Source organism: Mesoplodon mirus (assembly GCF_964341445.2).
Source record: "Mesoplodon mirus genome assembly, chromosome: 13".
NCBI classification, from domain to species: Eukaryota; Metazoa; Chordata; class Mammalia; order Artiodactyla; family Ziphiidae; genus Mesoplodon; species Mesoplodon mirus.
The window spans coordinates 69,058,168-69,082,352 of record NC_138989.1 but is presented as its reverse complement, the minus strand read 5'-3'; the positions used below and the strand labels follow the sequence as shown (position 1 = coordinate 69,082,352).

Genomic DNA, 24,185 nt, shown 5'->3' with positions numbered 1-24,185 from the left:
AAATGAGTTTCACTCTTTTTGGGTTGGGTATCACATGAGGATAGTCAACTATAAATTTCTTCAGGTGCTACTTTCTAAAAAGTACTATCATGTTTCATACTAAAACACAAAATGTATACGTGTGTACATAGATGTATGTATATATGTATTAAATTATATAGCATTTATATGCTAATATCTTATAATCCTAACTTTAGGTTAAAAAAAAGAAGAAATAAATATGATCCCACAGTATGATTTAGAACAATTTATCTTACTATGTTTTCTTCAAAAATTTCATCCCTAAATTTTTGGATACTATTCTGCCCATCTTATTTTACCTTCTACCTCTCCAGCACCTTATAAAAGGCTTGACACACAGTAGGTGCTCAATAATTGCTTATGGACCATACAGATAAAAGGGCTGTCAAGATGAGAGAATATATAAATACATATGAGTAAAAATGCTATATTCTCTGTGTGTCTTTACTCTTCTTCACTTCATGAACACCAGCTTTCCATAGAATCCAATATAACTGAAGGAGTCCCATAAAAGAGCTCAGCTCAGCTGTTTTATCTTTGAAGTAGAATTTTATTTGGCTGCTGCAGCATGATGACAATACCCCTGATGATGCTCAAGCTCTATTTTGCTCTAATTCAGTTTACCAAGCAGCCTACTTTCATTTTCAGTAGGCTACATAACCAAACGAGGCAATTAAACCCAAAACAAGTCTACCTTTTTGGAACCTCATTATCCCAGGCTAGATACCCATACTCTCCAGGAACTTCTCATTATTATGACACTCTCATGTCATCTTTCTTCGCAATCCCTAATAGCAGTGAGAAATCTGTAGCTTTTTTCTCTATACTTTCTCACCAAGCAGATAGCTTCTCTAGATGTTTGTTTATACCAGTGGAAGAAGCTTGAATTATGCTTTGTGCTCAGAGAGAGTAACAAGGAACCAGTAGAGGCTTTTTAGGGGAATTGAATTATGCTGTACCGCTGATTACCCCAAACAACAGGTCATCTTTGTCCTTCATCCTTAATTGTGCACTGAAATATATATATATATATATATATATATATATATATATATATATATATATATATATATATATATATAATATGTATATACTTTTTTTTATCTGAGAAAATATTTAGGGAGCTTTGAGAAACTACTCAGAAAATATGTTCAGATCTAGATTCTCTGGTCTTTTAAAAATTAATCTTTTATATTAATTCAACACACAATGAACCTTTTCAACTTTCAAAGGGGACTAATCTATTAAATACCTTTTTAATGAGTTTTGCTTAATTAAAATAGTTTACACTAGACTAATAGTTCCTTGGAAGTCAGGACATTATCTGACTTGCTTTTGTATCCTCATGTACTAGCAGAGCATCTAGATCAGGGGTGCCCCATAGAACTTTCTGCAATAATGGTAATGTTCTCTGTGCTGTCCTATACAGTAGCCAGTAGTCATACATGAACTCTTAAAATGTGGCTAATGAGGTGCTGAATGTTTAGTTTTCAATTGTATTTAAATTTTAAGTGCTACCTTGACAGATGGGGTTGGTGTGCCTGCATTTTAGATTTTATTTTACATCAATACACTGAAATGTAAATAGGCACATGTAGCTAATGGTGATTGTATGGGACCATGAAGTCTAGGACATAGCACAAAAGAATCATTTTGAATGACTGAATGAATGAATGAATAAGCACAGAATGACTCACGTTTTGCTTTCAATTTTTCTAACGAATCAACCCACCCTCACAAGCCTACCTCTAATTCTTCCACTAATATACATCATTGTAGAAGATATAATACCTCGCTAATTGACCATTAAATCCAAATGGGGGCTTCCCTGGTGGCGCAATGGTTGGGAGTCCGCCTGCCGATGCAGGGGATGCGGGTTCGTGCCCCGGTCCGGGAAGATCCCACATGCCGCGGAGCGGCTGGGCCCGTGAGCCATGGCCACTGAGCCTGTGCGTCCGGAGCCTGTGCTCCGCAACAGGAGAGGCCACAGCAGTGAGAGGCCCGCGTAACGCAAAAAAAAAAAAAAAAAAAAAATCCAAATGGATTCCTTAAGCCTTCTGTTGCAGGGGATGCCATACCATAAGCCTTTAATGTCTCTCATCTTATACTTGTAATACCTGAAAACATGTTTTGCAACGAGAGAATATTTAAATTATACCAGCATTTGTGTGTTACCTAAAAAGATGAAACATCAGTGCTTATATTTCTTTCTTTCTACTATTATAGTCTATAGCCACGTACACGACCACAAAACTGGACCAGCTGATTGGCTCACGGTCAACTTCGCCTCCACAGTCATCCCAAATATTCACTCAAATTACCATGCAGTGCAGTCAATAATTGGAAACCAGTTTAAGTGATAAAAGAAATTAGCTAGACAGAACTGTAATTTACTTGGCTTGCTTAATTTATAGAATCATGATGAATACTGCTGATATGTATCATCTCCGCCACAAATTAAGTACAAATCAGATTCTACCAGCAAATGTTAACCAACTAGCTATTCGCAAAATGTCAATGCTGTGACACAGTTTATGGGATAATAGAGTGTTTTCTGCTCATAAAGCTTCAAAATTTAGTTAGGGTTGCAAAGACGTACAAGAGGCAAATTAGACAACAAACCAGTCTACAATAGCGTGCTAAGTAATAGGGAGGGGATGATTAGGGGGAAAGTAATAATATACGTAAATGGCTGATTGCATAGTAATCAAGCCTTATTACCTTAGTGATTACTCTACTGAGTGTCCCACTTTGGTTGTCAGTGCAGGGCAGTTGGAATTATGTTTCCATTTGATCCCATTAGGGGCAGGGAACTTCTCTCTATTGAGTGCCTACTAGATGCCACGTAAGACTTAGGGGCTTCCCATATGTTATCACATTTCATCTTTACAACCTGGGAATGAAACTGAGGAGGACCCTGTGGGGCTCCTGGGCATGGAAGCCTTTTTGGCCCCTGTTTCTTGTAGGCAAGACTCCTGCCTCGATGACCTTCCCTGAAAGGGCAGATGCACACAGTTGGTAGTCAAGGGAGGCCCAGCCACAAAACCATCTGAGGCAAAGTTAAAGGGACCAGAGAAGCTCATCAAGATTAGGAGTCAGACCACCTGAGACCCTGCACACACCCTAATCCTGTCAGCAACCGTACCCTTGAACTATTGCTCTAAAACCCAAGTCCTCCTAGGTTGGGATCCATAGTGTTTTGAGGCAGGAGCCTGCTGTGTCCCCCTTTGCCTGGAAAAATGATAAAGCTATCCTTGTCTACTTCACCCAAAACTCTTGTCTCCGAGATTCGAGTCAGCACCAGTGCACAGAGAGGCTGAGCTTTTGGCATCAGGAGCGGGAGGGGTAAATCATTCATATCTCCAATTGATAATCAAGGACAATGAGGTTTCAAGGATTAAGCAACTTGTCCTAGGCTATGGATAGTAATGTTTGGAGACATAATGTTCAGAGACTTTCCAGTACCCCCCCCATAACAACCACAGAAGTAGAGCTTTATTAGAATTAAAATAAAAAAAATCCAGGGACAGATGAAAAAGGCAAATATGTCTATTTCCTCTGTATAATAAATTCTTTTTTTAAACAGTTAATTATCTTTTCTTTTAATTATCTTATTTTTGGCTGCGTTGGGTCTTCGTTGCTGTGTGCGGGCTTTCCCTAGTTGCAGCAAGCGGGGGCTACTCTTTGTTGAGGTGTGCAGGCTTCTCATTGTGGTGGCTTCTCTTTGCTGTGCAGCACAGGCTCTAGGCGTGCGGGCTTCAGTAGTTGTGGCTCGTGGGCTCTAGAGCACAGGCTCAGTAGTTGTGGCACACGGGCTTAGTTCCTCGGCGGCATGTGGGATCTTCCCAGACCAGGGCTCGAACCCCTGTCCCCTGCACTGGCAAGCAGATTCTTAACCACTGTGCCACCAGGGAAGCCCCGTAGAGTATTTTTTGTTTATGTTTTTATTTTTAGCCTGCACCGCGCAGCATGTGGGATCTTAGTTCCCTGACCAGGGATCGAACTCGTGCCCCCTGCAGTGGAAGCGCAGAGTCTTAACCACTGGACCACCAGGGAAGACCTATTTCCTCTGTATAATATATTCTAAAGTCGATTTGGGGGTTGCTTTCGCTCATCTTTTCAGTGTAAAGAATATAATGGACTAAGAATATTACTTACAATACTTAACTATAAAAGGGTTTTGTGGATAATTGGGTTGTGGTCTAGCAAATAGGCTCCCCATTCTAACTCAAGCCTCCAGCCAGTATGTGGTCCATTTTAACATCCTTCACGATTAAACTGCCTTAGCAGCATCTTAAAGGACCCCAAATAATAATTCAAAAATTCTCCACATGTGGTGTGAAAAGATTAGACAAGTCTTAAGCACACGGGGACTTAAATCCGGCTGATAATACAGCAAAGAAATTATACACCATAAAGGCAGGGGGAAGAGCAAGGGTTTAGCCAAAGGAAGATATAATCGGGAGACACAGACCTTCCTATAAATCAAGCCTTTGTATGCTGGGTGATTATTTCATAAACTGGATCTTGGGCTGCTGATCTCTTTAAATGATTACTGCGGTACGTGTGCACTTTTTAGAAACAGTTGCTGGCTGATTTATATTTCAGACATGTTTTCCATCAGTGTTTATTCCTTGAGAATATGGTTTTCATAACAGAGTTGCTATTTTCAAATAACATGGAAAACGTGAAATTCAATTTGTATAAAAGCTATGTCATTTTAGTGTACAATTACTACATCACATTTGGAAAAACAGTGATAAAACGAGCAAGCAAATGCTAACCAGACGAGACCCATTTTCAAAAGATAAGATCATTTTGTCAGTGAGAGAACAATGAAAATGTCCCCCCACCTTTGCCTCTAAATTCTGAAATTCTAACCAAGTAATAAAATCAGCCTCTGAACTTCCTCTAAAAACACAGAAGGATGAGCTTAAAAGAGAAGGAAGAGAAAGAATAGGGAAGAGAAAGGGGAGGGAGGGGAGGGAGGGGAGTGGGGAGAGGAGGAGATGAAGCACAGGATCTCTAAGATGTTCCATCTTACTCAGGAATTGGTGTATTACTGAGCAGGTTTGGAGAAGATGAAGTGTTCCTTACCCTAGAAATATTTTTAAATTGCTAAAATGGCATTTTGTGTTAACAACAGAAGATAAAATACACAAGCGGTACCTATTAGTCCTGATAACATAATTTATTTATCCTAATGTCTGTAATAAAGACAGCGAGTGAGCTACACAATACTCTTAATCTAAATGAATTGAAGGAGTTTGCTGTTTTGCACATGTAAAAGATATTCTAAAGTACTGTTTATCTAGGCTGAGCTGTTCCTATCTACCTATCTACTCAGTAAGAGATTAATTATCCAAGGACAATTATCCAATTCTTAATGAAACACTATCAGGTCACCCTGCAAGTAAACAATGGCCTGCAAAGGAAATAATCCTTACTCCATACAGTGGTAAGAAGAGAAGTGATTTAATAAAACAAAGGTGTTTTTAAAGGCCAAAATATAGTCAGCATTGTAAGACCACTATCACTGCCCTTAATGAAAAAAATTCAAGATACTTTCAATGTTTCGAAACCAGAATGATTTTCTACTTTCATTTTCTGGAGAAAGATAACTTATATGAGACAACAATAACAAGTAACCTTTTATTCAGTTAGGTGTTTAGTTTTTATTTTATGCCTTATCATCAGTTATGCTAATTTTTAAGCAAAGTAAATGCTTACAGAAACCAGCACCCAGTGAGTTCTTCTACATAAATTCTCAGACTGCTTTCTGAATGAGGAAGAATGGAAGATATATACAAAGGACCGAAACAGCTGTCTTTGTAATAAAGCACTTATTTGAGGAGGCAAGCACAATATGATTAAGGCATAAAAAATTACCTAGACAATATGTGAGACCGAGCAGGACCCTATGGGGCTCCTAGCCATGGAAGCATTTTCATGTCCCCTGTTTCTTGTAGGGAACAGACTCCAGCCTCCATGACCTTCCCTGAGATCCAAAGGGCAGATTTGAACAGCTGCTAATCTGGGAAGGGAAGGGATGCAGAGTCAAGGGAGGAACAGCCAAGGAACAATAGTGCAGCCTTGGGGCGGGGTCCTGGTGCCGCCTCAAGGGCTACACATAACAATGTCTTTAAGCCTTTTATAGAATTAAAACCCAGCAAATGAAGATGTTAGCATTCTTTATGTCAGAGAAGACCATCTGAGGCCAGACTAAAGGGACCAGAAAGTTCAAGAAGATTACCTGAAACAAGATTAAAGAGCCTAAACCCTGTATACACCTTAATCTTATCAGCAACCCCACCCTTGAACCATTGCCATAAAACTCCTCAGCAAATCCTCCCTGGTTGGTACACATAGTTTTCAAGGGCAGGAGCCTGCTGTGTTCCCCTTTGCCTGGCAAAGCAATAAAGCTATTCTTTTCTACTTTGCCCAAATCTCTGTCTCGGAGATTCGATCTGGCACCCGTACACAGAGGCTGAGCTTTTGGCATCATATGCCTCGGCCGTCACAAGTATGGGCTCATAAACAAATCTGTGATTCAGATTTTTAATATTTCATTTAACAAATTCATACGAGTTGCCTTTCTTGTTTTGTTGCTGTTACATATTTAAAATATTTGCTTCCTCAGGAAGCTTCTGAGAGCCCTCAGTGCTGTTACTTCATTACACAGATATGTTTTCTTAACCTGTCTCAAACAGTGTAGAACAGTATTAGGAACACAGTGGGTGTTCATTAAACACACTTGTCAGTTGAATTATGTTATTGTTTTTACTTTATAAAGGTTAAGGCCATATGTGTAATACAAATAATCACAGACTTATTTTTTTGATTAATTATACTAAAAATGTTGTATCATGAGTAATGTTTTTAATGAAATGAGGCGTTATTATTAGTCAGTATCCAAGTGGAAAAGACTTTCTTGTCCCTTGGCTTGGAAAGGTTTTTAAAAATGTGAATTAAAAAAATGCTGGATATTGATTTTCAAACTGGATACTTAAAAATAATGGTATTAATAGAAGAAAAATAATGTTGCTCAGTCCTAGAAGTGAAACTGTCTACGTACAGTTTTCATCAGAAATGTAATGTAATCATGGCCAGTCAGCCTTGAAAAGTACACTAAAACAATTCCAGGGATAATAGTTGGATTAGGAAGTGAAGAATTCAGACGATCCATAGAAATTGGATCTTCTGAAAATGAACATGCTTTTAAAGTTTAAGTTCTGCCATGAGAAAACTGAACAAGATGTTTTTACAGAATTTTTTATGGTTTTTTCAACTATCAGTCTGTATACAACATGGCATATACCATTTTCAAAAATATATATTTTGACTTAATTTGTTTTTATTCAAGTTTATTGATTAAAATACAAAATATTCATAAAAGTTATTGATTTTGTATATATACGATCTGTAAAAAGTCATTGAAGAGGGGCTTCCCTGGTGGCGCAGTGGTTGAGAATCTGCCTCCCAATGCAGGGGACACGGGTTTGAGCCCTGGTCTGGGAAGATCCCACATGCCGCAGAGCAACTAGGCCCGTGAGCCACAACTACTGAGCCTGGGCGTCTGGAGCCTGTGCTCCGCAACAAGAGAGGCCATGATAGTGAGAGGCCCGTGCACCGTGATGAAGAGTGGCCCCCGCTTGCCGCAACTAGAGAAAGCCCTTGCACAGAAACAAAGACCCAACACAGCCAAAAATAAATAAATTAATTAATAAAAAAAAAGTCAATGAAGAAATTGATGACTCAAATTACATGTGAACATAGTCACTGCGGAGTGGAAATCAGCATTATCTCGTGATTTCAATCCAAACAGCAACAAAACATTCTTAAGAAGAGAAACCTGGAAGTCGGACCAGCTTTGTGGGCATACGACTAATGAAGCTGCAAAAGATCCCACGCTTAGGAGGGTCCCGCGTGGAGCATGGCTTAATGCTCTACTGTAGCTTCTGGGTCCTGCAAATTATTTAGCTGGTCCTGCCTGAGAGGCTGCATTTTCTTTTCTTTTCTTTTCTTTTTTTTTTAACATCTTTATTGGACTATAATTGCTTTACAATGGTGTGTTAGTTTCTGCTTTATAACAAAGTCAATCAGTTATACATATACATATGTTCCCATATCTCTTCCCTCTTGTGTCTCCCTCCCTCCCAACCTCCCTATCCCACCCCTCTAATTGGTCACAAAACACTGAGCTGATCTCCCCGTGCTATGCAGCTGCTTCCCAATAGCTATCTATTTTACATTTGGTAGTGTATATATGTCCATGCATACACTACCACTCTCTCACTTTGTCCCAGCTTACCCCTCTCCCTCCCCGTGTCCTCAAGTCCATCCTCTAGTACATCTGCGTCTTTATTCCTGTCCTGCCCCTAGGTTTTCCAGAACCTTGTTTTTGTCTTTTTTAGATTCCATATATATGTGTTAGCATACGGTATTTGTTTTTCTCTTTCTGACTTACTTCACTCTGTATGACAGACTTTAGGTCCATCCATCTCACTACAAATAACTCAATTTCATTTCTTTTTATGTGATCTGAAACCTGTACATTACTATGCCCTTAAAGATGCTATGTGAGGTTTTATTTCTATGAGGCAAATATCTCTAAGACTTGTCCAGCTTAGTCATATCCCCACCCCCAACAAACACTTTATTGCAATTTGTCCTCAGCTGGTCTTTGTAGCCTTGGCTGAGTGGAAGATGGAACGGAGATTCTGCCCAGCGTGCAGACCATGATACCAGCAGCCAGACAACGTCTCAGTTGCTCTTCTTCAACATACTGATTTCAAATCCTTAAGAAGTGACCTAGTCCAAAGATTATTTTCACATATGTACCAATGAAAATCTTTCTGATTTCTACTTCACCTTCTTCCAAAAGCATGTGAGGTGATTTTGAAGTTAAATATAGTTTTAAATAAAATGATTGGGAATACAGATAAAATAGCATCATTCAAAAAACAAAAACAAAAACAAAAAACAGGAGTAGATGAAACTAGGTGTCCAAATCTCTAAATAATGTAGTTTGTTACAAGTAGTCCTTCATGTCATTTAGCTGTTAGATTACAATTTTTTTTAAACTCTAAAAAAATAAAGCTGGCAGACTACTCATCAGTAATAATCTTTCCAAATAAATTAGAAGTTTAGTAGAAAAACCAAAATTTTGTAAGATACAGAAATATTTTTCAAATGTACAGTTTGGGGGCTGTTCCTTTATAAAAGTAGAAATCACTAAATTATGACTTGGTCAAAGAACATTCAGTTGCATTACTTTGTGATCATGGAGCTTAATATAGTGATTTATGTTAAAGGACAATGAGATTGCCCAATAGAGATTATCTCTTTACATTTCTTAAATCTAGATTCACTTTTGGAAGCTTCTTAAGGGCATTCAGTGCATGAGTAAATTCTTGAATAACCCCTGTATTGAGAAGTCCCATACCATTTTTCTTCTCCTTTGATGTTACACTTTTTACAGACAAACTTAGAAAAATCTGAAAAAATCAATGCAGGAGGCTGAAACCCAATGTTGATGATGAAGTACTGGCGGGTAGAGTCAGTCACTCACTCGGGACTGAATATGTAGACTGTGTGGATGGACCAGGCCTTGATAGTTGTTAATTTGTCATTATGGAGATACGGCCAAACTGGGAAGGCCATTTTGTTAAAGTTATCTTACCTTTAAAAACCCTCGGGTTAAACATGTTGCTTCAGAAATATTCCTTCCATTCCATCACCTCAATAAATTACTATGAAAGGATTCAAAGATATTGCCAACGAAAACAAATACTTTCTAAATTTGCCCTTCCTGTCTCATACTCACACTCAGGCTGAGTGGCCACCTTGACGGGCTGAGAGCTCTCCCCTGGTCCCCACTCGTTGTAGGCCACGACTCGGAAGGTGTACATGGCTTCTGGCTTCAGGTTTCCCACAGTAAACTGAAGGGACCCAGGCTGGGATGTATTCACTGCTCGTTCCCTAGGAAATAAAAGTTGCAGGGAAAGATTATTCCCACATGAATACTTTTAGCCACAGCCTTTACTTAATGAGCAAGAGAGGGACTTCCCTGGTGGCACAGTGGTTAAGAATCCGCCTGCCAATGCAGGGGACACAGTTTTGATCCCTGGTCCAGGAAGATCCCACATGCCGTGGAGCAACTAAGCCTGTGCGCCACAACTACTGAGCCTGTGCTCTAGAGCCCGTAAGCCACAACTACTGAAGCCCGTGTGCCACAACTACTGAAGCCCACGCGTCTAAAGCCGGTGCTCCACCACAAGTGAAGCCACCGCAATGAGAAGCCATTGCACCACAATGAAAAGCCCGCGCATTGCAACGAAGAGTAGTCCCTGTTCTCCGCACTAGAGAAAGCCTGCACACAGCAACAAAGACTCAACGTGGCCAAAAATAAATAAATTAATTTAAAAAAAAAAATGAGCAAGAGCAGTAAGGTAGACCAAAAGGTTGCTTACTCATTTCCTGTTGACTCTGCATGTAAGGCAAGACCTCAAAGGCTTACTATGGGATGTAAACTGACTGGAAGAGCCTATAAATAAATGTTGCAGGGTTTCTGGGGAGTTCAAGTTTATGCCATTCCCATGAACCTTGCATACTAAAGTATTTTCCCTTGACACTTTACAATTTAGTCTCAAAACTCATAACAAAGAGCTAGTAAAATAAGAAGAAGCGTCTGGAATGTAGGCAGGAAGATGCGTTTTGTAAACATTCAGTTAATGACAGAAATCAGGGTTTTGATTATTCCACAAGCCAGTCTTTGTCAGTACTGTCAACAAATGCATTTATGCATCTTCCTTCATTGTAGGAAAGGAAAAGGCAGATGCCAAGTGCTTATGTGTACAGAGCTTGAGGTCCTGTGGTTATGTTAAGTGCAATTTAGTGAAAGGAAGTAGATGCCCTTCCTCATGAGGAGAAAGTGGAACACATGTCTACTTGCCTTTTCTTCAAGCCACATCAACATGTGTCCAATTTATTTTCCAATTAAAAACTTCCTCAGAGGCTCCAAACAAATGAATTAATCTGCTGATCAGGGTGAGATTTATAGTTCATATTAAGAGAAGACAAATCCTATGGATATGGATGCTGACATATAAGAACCAGGAACTCCTAAACTATGCTTTAAGGACATACACGATTCTAGACATTTATATCCTCATTGGTCTCGTACAATTGAACGTGAAGAAAGAGTTCCTTCTAGCCACTTAACTGTTTCTTAAGGTTTCTACGTCTAGATGATATCTCTTGCATCTCAGTGGAATTATATATATTCATTTTAATTTTACCATTCAGTTTTATTTTGTTTGGGGAGATATTTAAAATAAAACCTATTTTGCTGCCAGGGTAAATTAAGCTTCCAAAGAGAAAAGTGAAAACAAAGTTCTACGGGCATGAATGGTGATTGCCGGGCATAGATACACTCTTAATTTGACTGATATGACAGAGACTGGTTGGCTCCTCCTCAAACCCATTTCTCCTTCTTCATGTACTAGACTGTATGTCCTGGCCCCCCTGAAGCCAAGATGAGGCCACGTGACTGGGTCTAATCAATCAGTTTGAGTGTACACAATGCATGCTGATTCCAGGCCTGGCCTTGAAAAACCACATATGTGGCGGGCAGACCTTGGAAGCCATACACAGATGATAGAGAAGTCAAATTTTTGCAAGAATTCTGGAGAAGACCTGGGAGAAGAGCTGCCTGTCAATCAGGAACATCCTTTTTCTATAATACTTTACAGAATCAAACAGATTAGAGCCATTATAAGTTTGAGGGCTTCTTATAGCAGTTAGCATTAATTTATCCATTACCGCTCATAATTAAAATATGCATGGTGGGTAGTTACCAGGGGCAAGGTGGAGGGAGGGACAGGATGCTAGTATTTAATGAATACAGAGTTCAGTTGGGGAAGATGAAAAAACTCTGGAGATAGAGGGTAGTGAGAGTTGTGCCACAGGTGAATGCAATTAATGCCATAGAACTCTACACTTAAAAATGGTTAATACTGTAAATGCTATGTTTTGCATATTTTACCACGATAAACAAACAAACAAAAAAACACCCTGTATGAATCTGGATATAGTCCAAGGTTTAGGTATCCCTTTACAAGTACTGTGTTAATTTGCTGCAAGGCTGAATTGTGACTTACAGTGAGGGAGGGATGTGGGTGGGATTCAATAGTGACCTATCGTAAGTAGGAGTAAGAAACATCAGATAGGGCTCCCATGTACCACACATCACACTGATCTATTCTACCAAACTAAGATTATTCAGGCCAATACATTGCTTTTTAAAAGAAAACCCTCATAATCAGATGGTATGCCTTGTGGATGTAGACAGTTTTGCATATTATTTTCTTTCAGTAGAATTTTTATATGCATTGCCTCTCTTTTTATATAAATAGGGTGGTTTTATTATCATTATTTTATAGACGTAAAAGTGAGATTTAAAGAAACAACATTTTTTTTTAAAGGACTCACAGTTAATGAATACCACCATTAAGAATGAAATTTGGGACTTCATCCTCTAGATCCAGTATTGGTATCATTCAACAATAGGGGAAAACAAGGGGTCTATTTGGATCATGGGTACTTTGCATAGAAGACATGAGCTCCTAACGGGAAAGAAGAGACAGCTGGGCATTCAGAAACCACTGGGAGAAGGAGTGTCATTATCATCTGTTATGAGTCATTTCAGGATGTATTTTCTAAACCTTCAAGCAACATATTTGTCACTGAAGGTCAGATCTGCATACCAAACTCCTTGAGTATCTATAAGGAAGGACAGCTTTCATAACTGATTTTATTCTTATAAATACTGAATAATTTAGATGAAATAGCTGTGTTCTACGACATGCTGGCATAACCCCTTGAAAAGGCATTCTTCAAAGGAAAAAGAGGCAAGAACATCTGCGCATGTCCAGGTAAGAATGTCTGGGCTTCCCTGGTGGCACAGTGGTTGAGAGTCCGCCTGCCGATGCAGGGGACACGGGTTCGTGCCCCGGTCCGGGAAGATCCCATATGCCGCGGAGCGGCTGGGCCCGTGAGCCATGGCCGCTGAGCCTGCGCGTCCGGAGCCTGTGATCCGCAACACGAGAGGCCACAATGGTGAGAGGCCCGCGTACAGCCAAAAAAAAAAAAAAAAAAGAATGTCTAAGATCATATAATAGAAACATTACTCACGTATAAAAGGGGATGCTGGATTTTACTACAAGGAAGGGAGTTTTAGGTTCTTATAATCTCCAGCAGCCTCCAAAAATATCCCAGATTACTAATGGTCAAGAAAAAAATTATATTCATTGTTATGGACAACTGGTACTTCCTTAGTGTTAACAGAGTATGAACAAAGCATCTTTAGAAAACACCTCCATGGTAGTGATCTCAGCCCTTCCTCCAACCAGACGCTAGCAATGTCCTAGATTTACCACTAGTTTCTTCAATGTGGGCTCTTAATGGTTTTAAACAACAATTTGATTTAAATATTTCCATTTTATGTGCCAATTTTCAGAAATCTGCTTATCCTATCAAACTGAGGTCACATCAAAATGCTATGTAGACTATGGAGTGGATTCAAGATTTTTAAGCCTGGGGTTGTTGTCTTGGCTTTCTCATTAACTTATCTGAGCCTCAGATTTCTCAAGTGCAAATTGGTGCTATAAAAATGTTTACCTCATAGAGTTTCTAGAGAATTCAGTGAGATGCTGTATGTGAACCATATAAAGCAGTAGGCATGAGACCTGGAACTCAGGGAGTCTTCCATATGTGGCAGTTATTACTGCTATTATTTCTATTATTATAACAAAATATCACCACAACCTCATAGGAAATAAGGGTTCTTGAGTTCAAAAAGAGGACCTTTCCTCAATCTAAAGAAATTAATGAGGTACAATCATGAAGAAAAAGACATAAATATTGATATTTTCTGTCAGATTAATTTTGTTTACAGAGATGAGTCAAATCAAAAAAGCAGTCATATTCACAGACATAGAGAACAGACTTGTGGTTGTCAACGGTGGGGTGTGGGGAAGGAATGGATTGGGAGTTTGAGATTAGCAGATGCAAACTATTGTATATAGAATAAACAACAAGGTCCTACTGTATAGCACAGGGAACTATATTCAATATTCTGTGATAAACCATAATGGAAAAGAATGTATATATATATGTACAACAATCACTTTGCTGTACAGCAGAAATTAGCACAAGATTGTAAATCAACTATACTTCAATAAAAAAGTGTAGTCATAACTAGAGGCACTGAACAAGTTTCAGTAATGAAACTGGTAATATTTTTTAAAGGGAAGAGGCTTTGCTGACCGCAACGGAGAAGGAATAGGTGTGCTCCGAGCTCCACAGCATAGCTGGACAGCCCCGTGATATCTGATGTCCACACTGGTGTCTGGGCTTTGCTGCTGGGCTGTTGTCTTGGCTTTCTCGTTAACTTATCTGAGCCTCAGATTTCTCAGGTGCAAGCTCTGATGCTTTCTTGGGTCCTACTGGGGCAACATCAAACGTGATACCAATGCATTCTAAGACAATGGCATTTACTGCCATGTCACCCTTCACAGGTTTCTTCAAAGATTCGCAGGTGGCTTTTGATCACCCCATTTGTTCTTTAACAGCTGAAAACAAACCATCGCACATCATTTCCCAACAAGTAAGTAAAATCTAAATGTGGAAGGGCAGTTTGTTACTCTTGTTTCTCTGGTTCCACAATAGGGCAATGCCAGCCACGTAAAGTAAACTCTCCATAATCTCTGTGTTTAACTAAACTGTGTTTAGTTACTAATTAGGATTTTGTCTAGCTCACTCTAGCCCGTGATCCTCTGTAAGTGGGCAGATACCACACTAGGTTCTGAAGAACAGAGAACAGTAGACGTCAGGACTTTGCCCAGTTACTGTGTTCGGGTGTCGTGACTGTCACCACACCAACCACTCCTGGGAAAGCAGCAGGGGCCCAGGCTGCTTCTCCATGAAGTTCTCTCCTATAACTCTGAAGACATAATTTACCCCTCAAATCTGCAGAGCTTAGCGTCGTGGTCTGTGTTGGTAGATGTACTGTCAGACAGAGCTTCATTACTCCATTTCTTTTCTCCTTGACTCTGAGTTGGTAATGTGGGGTTCAGGCAAGTTCAAGATAAAGTTGACTGAAGTAAAGGAAGTAAATCACCTGGGCTTTCTAGAATCCATTCACTGCAAATTCATTCACTGAACATCCAAAGAGAGAATAAATTATAAAGTCTGTCTCCTTCTGCTGGCTGAAAAAGATGTAGGCAGCTTGCTTTCTTTGACTTTTACATGGAGACCAAGAAGACTGTGTAAGTAAGAAGCATCTTTTTCTTGTAAGTTCTGGTTCTTGGTTGCTTTGGGTTACTTGGTTGAGGTTTCTTGGAAAATAACTTCTGTGTTCTAAAAGCTTACATTCTGACCCAGTAACAATACTTCTGCTGCTTTGCTGAGATGAGGCATTTTGTTTAAAGTCTTTTTAGATGCTGATACATTTTGATTCAGGGAGTCAAACATGGTGGCATGGAATGCACCCTTAAGCAGTATGCATTGAAACCTAACTCTGGTTAGGCTACACTCTCCTGTGCCTGGATCTGGCCCCTGCTCTGGTTCCTACTTGCAATGTATTGCATTATAATAGCTTTTCCTAGTTTTTTGTCATTGGTCCTCCCACTTCTGTCTTCTGTTGACAGAGACAGTCTTCTAACATACATCATCTGTCAACTCCATGACCAAAACATCATGCTGGCTGCCATTCTATCATTAATACAATCTCCACTCCTTGGGACAAGATTCAAAGACTTTCAAGATGTGGCCCAAACCTTTATGCACTCATCTGCAACGGGTCACTCAGCTCCACAACACTCTATCCATCCCTACCTTTGTCATTCTGACTTTCATTAATTTTGTTTTCCTTTATTTTGATTATCATGGAGTTACCTTCTCCTGACTCAGTTCCTTCTCAGTTTGGCAAAAGCTCATTCATCCTTCAAACCCGATTCAAAGGAAATCTCCTGGCTAGAGCTTTCCTACCATCATGTCCTCTGATTCAAGCAGCATAAAATATTATCTCCTTTGTGCTTTTGTGGCTCTTGATTTACACGTCTACTGCAGCCTGTATCACGTTGTGTTGACAGACAGGTCTGCCTCTTTGACTCAGCTGTGAACTATTTTAGAAGAGAAGTCATATTCCATTCATATTTTATTGACACTCAGTCTATATACCCACTGCAGATAAAGAATGCCTATGCTGCTGGTGCTCACATTTAAAAAAAAATGAATGCCTAAATAAATGTAAAAATTTTAATAGACTAATTGGATAACATCTTCACATAGTGTGATCTCAGAAATGCTTAGAGAGCTGGGTTCTGTTCTGTGTTCCATCTCAACTTACTCAGGTGGCCTTCAGATGCCACTCCACATTCCTGGGTCTCATTTTCATGATGTGTAGTGAGATCTACTAAAAGAAGTTCTTTTTTTTTTTTTTTTAATCTAATATTTTTCATTGGGAATAGAAAATTACGTGTGTGTGTGTGTGTGTGTGTGTGTGTGTGTGTGTTAGCTGAATTCAGCCCTTCTGTATTTACATTTCAGAAGTAAACACAGTTTACAGATTACGATGGTTCTGTTTCTTAGTGGATCATTTGTAACCTGTCTCCAGCATACATATTAAGAAAACACATATCCTCCTAAGGGCTAAGTATAGCGGGGCGTTAACATTTAGTCACAACTGTGAGCTGAGCAACAAACCCTGTCTTGATGTACCAAATGTCTAATTAGTTGCTTCAAGAAGGAAGACTTCTATTAATGTTCCTTTGTAAGAAAGAACCTATGGTATTTTTAATGGAAAGCTTTTTTAACATTCTTTGATCCACTCCACTTTTTCTTTCCTCAGTGAGAGCAAGAAGGGTGCAGTGATGAGAGGATTTCAAAGCGGAGATATGATGGTCACTGAAATAGGGCCCAAAGTGACAGTGGCAACAACCACCCAAATGCCACACCCTTTCTTACCCCAGAACCACAGACTTTGGAATCAGTGTTATCTTGAAGGGAAAGTAGGTTCAGAGGTGACCCACCCCCAGACAAAGCATGATGGGGGAACAGAGATCATCTTCTTGGTCAGAGGCATTTCCACTAAAGTTTGGTTAAAATTTGTTTTTACTTGAATTGTTTTTAAAAAAAACACAGACACACACATATGGTCTGAGGAACAGGCTTTAAAAATTTCTGTCTTAACATAATCTCTGTTGCCGCACCTAGGACACATCCAAAAGACTACTGTATCCAATAACTACCGCAACAACAAATAAAAAAGCTACCATTTCATAGAAAAAGAAAAGTTTTGGATTCAAATTATTTATTTGGTTTAGTTCCAGCCAGTGCTCCCCTCATAAATACGCATCAGTTCTGGGCTCTCTTCTCATTTTGTTTTATGGGGATGGCCCATCTCCTCCTTCCCTAGCTGCTGTTATCACCTACATGCTGACAAATTCCTGATATGTTATCTCCAACCCAAACTTCTCCTCTGGGCTCCAGGTTCCTATTTGCAAGGCTCTGCTTGACATTCCAACTTGAATGTTGTAAGGTATGTCAAACACAACGTGTCTGAAACTGAATTTCTGACCTTCATTCTCAAACCTGGATCTTTTCCAGCATCCCAATTTCAGCAAATTGCCCCACCATCTGTCCATCTAAATAAGCTGAAACCTCTGAACTATGCTTGAAAACCCCCTCTGTCTCACCATTAATGACCAGTCTTTTACCTTGTGCTGTCCATTTGCTTCCTAAATATTTCTAGATTTGTCACTGCTCCATCTCCACGGATACACCTAGTCTTGCCCACCTACTAAACACGACTAAACTGTTTCCAAGAAGACTATTCCCTTCTCGATCGTTTCCCACACAGTTCTGGACACATTGTCAACTCACAAGTGAATAATGGGTTGTTCATTTACATGTGGAAACTGTCGATGACAGGTTTTTATATTGCAATACGCATCAAGGCCATGGGAAAAATTAAACCACTCACAGGGTTTTACATTTTGCAGAGAAGCAGAGTGAGAGGAGGGCTGACTCTGCCCTGCTTTAAGCCAGAGCCAGAAAGTGGTTGGATTCTGAGTCTTGTTCTCTTTCCATCACAACACACTCCCTTCATAACGAGCTTCATCTGCTGCCCGGTCCTCAACTGAGGAGCAGGGAAATAATATGTAAATACCGTGTTGCAAATGTAACGCACGATGAATTCTAAAATGAATCCTTCACGGCAATCATGAAAAGCTGGTCTCTAATCCCAGGCAGTGAGCAGGGGTTTCCTGAGGTGGCATAAAACCAGGTAAAGCATCCAGTGCTGCAAGTTGGAAGGCCCTGTCCCGTCTTTGTTCTGCCACAAAACAGGCGTGTGACCTTGAGCAAGTCAGGGGCTATCTTGGAGCCTTCCCTGCTTCATTTGCAAAAAGAAGATACCAGTCCCTTATCTGCCTAACTCACAGGGTTATTGTGAGGATTATACTGAATGATGCCTATGAAAGTGTTTTAATTCTCTCATCTGAACTCCCGCAGTACTTTATATGTACGTCTTTTAGGAAATATCTTTTACTTTGTGTGGTATAGTAAAGAGATCACTGGACTAGAAACCTGCATTTAAATCCTGCTTCTAATATTTCCTAGTTGTGTAGCTTCTTAGGCAATGCTTTGTAGACATTCTCAACTGAGCCACACAAGCTCATCTGTAAAACAGAGATTATCATACCTGCCTTATCTGAGGATCAAATAGGCTAATGTTTGTGAAAGTGATAAAGTTCTCTCTAAATATGAATTGGGAAATACCTGTATTTCACTGATTGTTCACTTCCAATCCACACCATAGTTAGCACATGGCACTAAATAACAAAAAGTTGAGTGCTTTCAGTGTACCAGGCAAGGAGCAAGTGTTTTAGGAACTTTTTCTTAACTTTGTTTAATATTCATCACAACATTACATATCAGGTACTATTAGTATTCCACAAGTGGAAATGAAGGCACCAGTAGTTGCCCCAAGGCCACAGAGCTAGTAAAATTCTGAGCCAGGATTGCAACCCAGGCCATTCAATTTCACAGCCCCAAAGCCTTAACCTTGTGAATACACTGAGTCACACTCCAAACGTAATTTTAGATTACTGAACGGAAGGTATAACGTTCTATGCACACATAAAAAGTTTGCTACCGTGTTTTATATACAGGAGATAAATGATGCAAATTAACTTTGCCATTGAATCAGAAAAGTATCAGAAAGAAGCCTACAGAAGAAATCCATGTCATAAGTCTGAAACTATCAAGAAAGCTTGGTTCTCTTCTAGATTAATCCACTAACTGCTGGAAACAAGCAGGTACAGGGATTGAGAACACCTGTTTTGGAGTCAGGCCTGCATTCAATCCTGGTTCTAGCTCTTGCTAGCTATATAACAGAGGTGTAAACCTCTTTAAGCCTCATCTGGATAACATTTTGCTGTAAGGATGAAATAAGATAATTTACATAAGATGTTTAGCCTGGTACCTGGCAGTGAGTGCTCAATAAATGCTTGCTCTCATTATGGAAGCTCACTCTGTGGCCTTAGGGATGCAAATGACCCCTTCCCTTGGCATCAAGCTCTAGATGTTTAAGTAGCAGGAAGTTGGGCTATGATTCCGAAGATCACTTTCCATTCTAACGATTTTTAGGTACTGGTAGGAGACAGCTGGATATCTGCGAAGCAATTGCGTCTCTGTGAATTCTGGCTTTCAGGTTCTAGAATTTATGCTCTCGTCTGACTTATGAAATGAAAGCTCCTGAGGGGCTGATTAAAAAATGTTAACTGTGGCACTTGCATTATTGACACCATTAACCAGTCAGATAGATTAATGATAATCTGAGCTAGAGTACTTTGCCTCACAAAGCCATTGCAAATCTGAGGCACATGTTAAATCCACTACCTTTTAAAAAGCTATTGTGTTAAGGGGCTAAATAAACCTATATTAGCAAACAAGCATCACAGCTAAGGGCTCAGAGACATATGGCATATATTTGTTCTAGTTGAGAGCCAGAGAACAGAAAATGAACAAAGATATTGGAATCAAATTTCAAAATCAACTTTTTGTTTCTCCACTTAAAAGTTTTTATTGAATTGCAGTCAGCTTTTCATCTTCCTCAGTAACATAATTTGCTTTACTGGTTGAGGAAAAATCTATTAAGAATATCACATTTGTCTCTCTGCCACTTATATCAGTTCCAATCAGTAAACATCTATAGAAGTCAGGAGACTAGACACTTGGATATGGAATTATAAATAAGATCTAGTCTCAATCACTGGGGAGAGAAACACACATGTACTCAAACTAACACAAAACCAGATACAAGGTGCCACACGCTACAATAGTGATGTAATCAAAGTGAAAGGGGAGGATAAAGGAGAAATTGATGACTTCTGACCTGGAGGACCATGTAGAGTTTCACATGGTGATTGACATTTCAGTTGGAGCTTCAATTCAACAACTCTTCTGTGAGTGTTTACTCTGGGTTAGGTATTGCTCTAGGTGCTGAGAATAGCTCAATGAATAAAAGTGATAAGACTATCCTTGCCCACATAATGCTTATATTCTGGTGGCGAGAAAGGGGATTCAGGAAACAATAAGTAAAATGTAATAACGCAGTGGTGAAAAATAAGAATAAAAAAGGACACTGGGAATGCTAGCAGTCAGGTAAAACCTCCAAGAGACAGTACCATTTCTGCAAAGACTTAATGCAAGTTAGAGAACGATCCATGTGGATGTCTGAGGGAAGGAACATTCTAGGCAGACTGAAGACCTAGTACAAAGGTCTTGAGGGAGAAGGATTCTTGGTATATATAGGAAATACAGAGAAGCCAGGGAGACCGGAGAGGAGTGAGCAAGTAAGAAAACAGTGAACACAGGAAGGGATGAAGTTGGGGAGGTGAAAAGGGGCCAGATCAGGAAGGATTTCTGATTATTCTCTGAATGAGACAGGAAGTCATTGGAGGGTTTTGAAGATGAGAATGGACACAATCTAACTTGTGTTAACTCCAGGTTAACTCCAGCTGGTACGGTAAGAATAGACCTTGAGACGTTAGAGCAATAGTTCACATGAGACCTGATCGTAGTAAAAAAGAGGTAAGAAGTGGTAGGATTCCGTCTATGTTTTATTCTCATTGATTTATTCGACTTCTTTTTTATGATGGAAAATTTTGAGCAGTACAAAATTAGACAGAATGATAGGATGAACCACTTTATTCCCATCACTCAGCTCAAATAAATCACAAAAGCCAGTCTTTTCGTATTATTTTGTAGCAAATATCAGGTATCCTATTGTATCAAGGATTCAGGAAATATGTTGACAGTACTGCCAAGATTTGATGATGGATTTGATATAGAGTGTGAGAAAAAGAGAGGACCAGGCTTCCCTGGTGGCACAGTGGTTGAGAGTCCACCTGTCGATGCAGGGGACACGGGTTCGTGCCCCGGACTGGGAAGATCCCACATGCCGCAGAGCGGCTGGGCCCATGAGCCATGGCCGCTGAGCCTGTGCATCCGGAGCCTGTGGTCCGCAATGGGAAGAGGCCACAACAGTGAAAGGCCCGCGTACCGCAAAAAAAAAAAAAAAAAAAAAAAAAAAGAGAGGACCTAACAATGACTCCAAGGACTTTGGCTTGAGTAATGAGAAATATGCAGATTACACTGAGATGGAGGAACCTCTGGAATGATAAAGTTTTGGAAAGGGTTTGAGGCTGAAGGAAAATGGGTATTTAGTTTTGTTTTTAAGTTTTAGATGCTCATGATACATCAAAGTTGAGAAACCAAGCAGGAATTTGGATATATGTTTCAGAATTGCAGGTAAAACATCAGGGCCAGATATACAAATCCGGAAGACATCAACACAGTGACAGAATATAAAGTCACAAACTGGATGATGCAAGATTTCCAAAGCCTGAGTCCTAGGGCAATTCAGAACAAGTCAGGGAGATTAGGAGTAAAAGAGCCTAAAATGAGTGGCCAGAGGGAGTGGAATAGAACCAGGAGAATGTACGTAATAAAATCCAAGGGAAGGGCCTCCCTGGTGGCGCAGTGGTTGAGAGTCCGCCTGCCGATGCAGGGGATACGGGTTCGTGCCCCGGTCTGGGAGGATCCCATATGCCGCGGAGCGGCTGGGCTCGTGAGCCATGGCCGCTGAGCCTGTGCGTCCGGAGCCTGTGCTCCGCAACGGGAGAGGCCACAACAGTGAGAGGCCCGCGTACAGCAAAAAAAAAAAAAAAAAAAAAAAAAATCCAAGGGAAGAGTGTGTTTCATGAAAGGGAAAGTGATCGAATGTGACAAAATTTGCTAACTATGCAAGTAATGAGAGGACCAGGAATTGACTACTGGGTTTAGCAGCACGGATGTCACCTGGTAAACCTCGATAAGAACAGTTTCAGTGAAACACTAGGGACAGAATCATAACTGGAATATGAGGTAAGGTATTGGAGTGAAGTTAGACAACTCAAGGTATGTTGCTATAAAAGGGAGTACAATGAAGTGATAGGAAGAGAGAAATGGGATTGAGACGGATGATTTGTTGAGATGGGAAATGCAAATACATGCTTGTCTGCTGACGGGCATGATACCCCGAGGTGGGAAACAACGATGACGAGGAGAAACACTGGGCTGAAGCTATGTTCTTTGGTTTTCAAGAAAGGATGGGATCTAGTGCATAAGTGAATGTTTGGCCCTGTTAAGAGCATGGGCAGTTCTTTTATAGCACTTTGAGGAAAGACAGATTATATGCTTAAAGACCCACTTAGGTAAGCTGGTACAACTTTTATGGTGATTGATACTATTTTCCAGGAGATTAGAAGCAAGGTCAATTAAGAGTGAGGGAAAGAGGGAAGGGGTTGGAGATTTGAGAAGAGAGGAAAAGGTAGGAAATATCATTAGGATCGTGTGTGAGAGAGGCTGACTGCTATGTGCAATGCAACCCCCAGCACCATGAAGAGGTAACTTCAGATAAGTAGTTATGAATGTCAAGACTAGTCAGCAAAGCTACATATTTTCTTCCAGGTATATTCAGCTACAAGAGTGCAAGAAAAGGTAGGTAGAAAATTACATTTACTTGAGTTGATTTTGGCCAAGAAGTTAATATTAAATGAGACAGTAACAAGCAAAACACTGCTGTATGTCAGTCTTTATAATCATTGGCCATGGGGTTTTAGCTGTTTAACAAATGGAGGAAAACATGAAGGATGAGGGACAATGGAAATGCCATAGAATCAATGAATTGTAGGTCCCCATGGAATCAGAGTCTTAAATGGAAGGTAGGGAAATGAGAGACTGAGATGAAAGTATGAGGTTTGAAATCGAGATCATGGAGAGGCTGCAGAGATTGGTGTTGACAAGGACCATGGTATGACCACAGGAATGACTATCCCAGAGGGTATGGAGGAAGGATCCATGGGCTTGAAAGGTAAGGAAGATATCAATAGATGAGTAAAGGATAAAATGGTTTTATTAGCAGGGAACAGTGAGCAGCTTTGAAAATAAATGGTTCATATAAAAAAATGGAAATCCATTGTTGTTAGTTATTACTGTAACCACCATTACCTTTGGGCCTTATTTTCAGCCTCTCTTCCATATTGTCTTTGAGCTCACACTATTCTGAGACCCTCTGCTTTTGTGCAGTGACTGCCTTTGTGCAGTAAAGCAGTGATGCTTTACTTGAATTCTTTCAATTAGTTCTCACAGCAATTCTGACAGGTAGCATTCATCTTCCCTTTGTCCACCACAGCAGAGAGATGTTCTTCCTGGTTTTTACATAATTAAATACACAAAACTCACATGTCTGATAAAATAGTAGTACCATTTCCAAACCCAGCCACTTGGACTTAAGTGGTATATATATATATATATATATATATATATATATATATATATATATATATATATATATATATATATAAATATATATATAAATATAAAACGGGAGCACAGGCTCCGGACGCACAGGCTCAGCGGCCATGGTTCACGGGCCCAGCCGATCCGCGGCATGTGGGATCTTCTCAGACCGGGGCACAAACCCGTGTCCCCTGCATCTGCAGGCAGACTCCCAACCACTGCGCCACCAGGGAAGCCCAAGTGGTATATTTTTA

At 40.0% G+C, this 24,185-nt stretch overlaps 1 protein-coding gene across 1 annotated transcript in view; it reads right to left on the bottom strand.

The window, feature by feature from the left end:
- The window catches only part of DCC (DCC netrin 1 receptor), a gene marked incomplete at its 5' end in the record, with an annotated part of 1,195,962 nt that overhangs the window by 373,889 nt on the left and 797,888 nt on the right, over positions 1-24,185 (bottom strand). Inside the window, one exon of the mRNA XM_082640204.1 lies at positions 9,848-10,002. Within this exon, the coding sequence (XP_082496330.1) occupies positions 9,848-10,002 (155 nt within the window). The remainder of the gene's footprint in view (positions 1-9,847; positions 10,003-24,185) is intronic.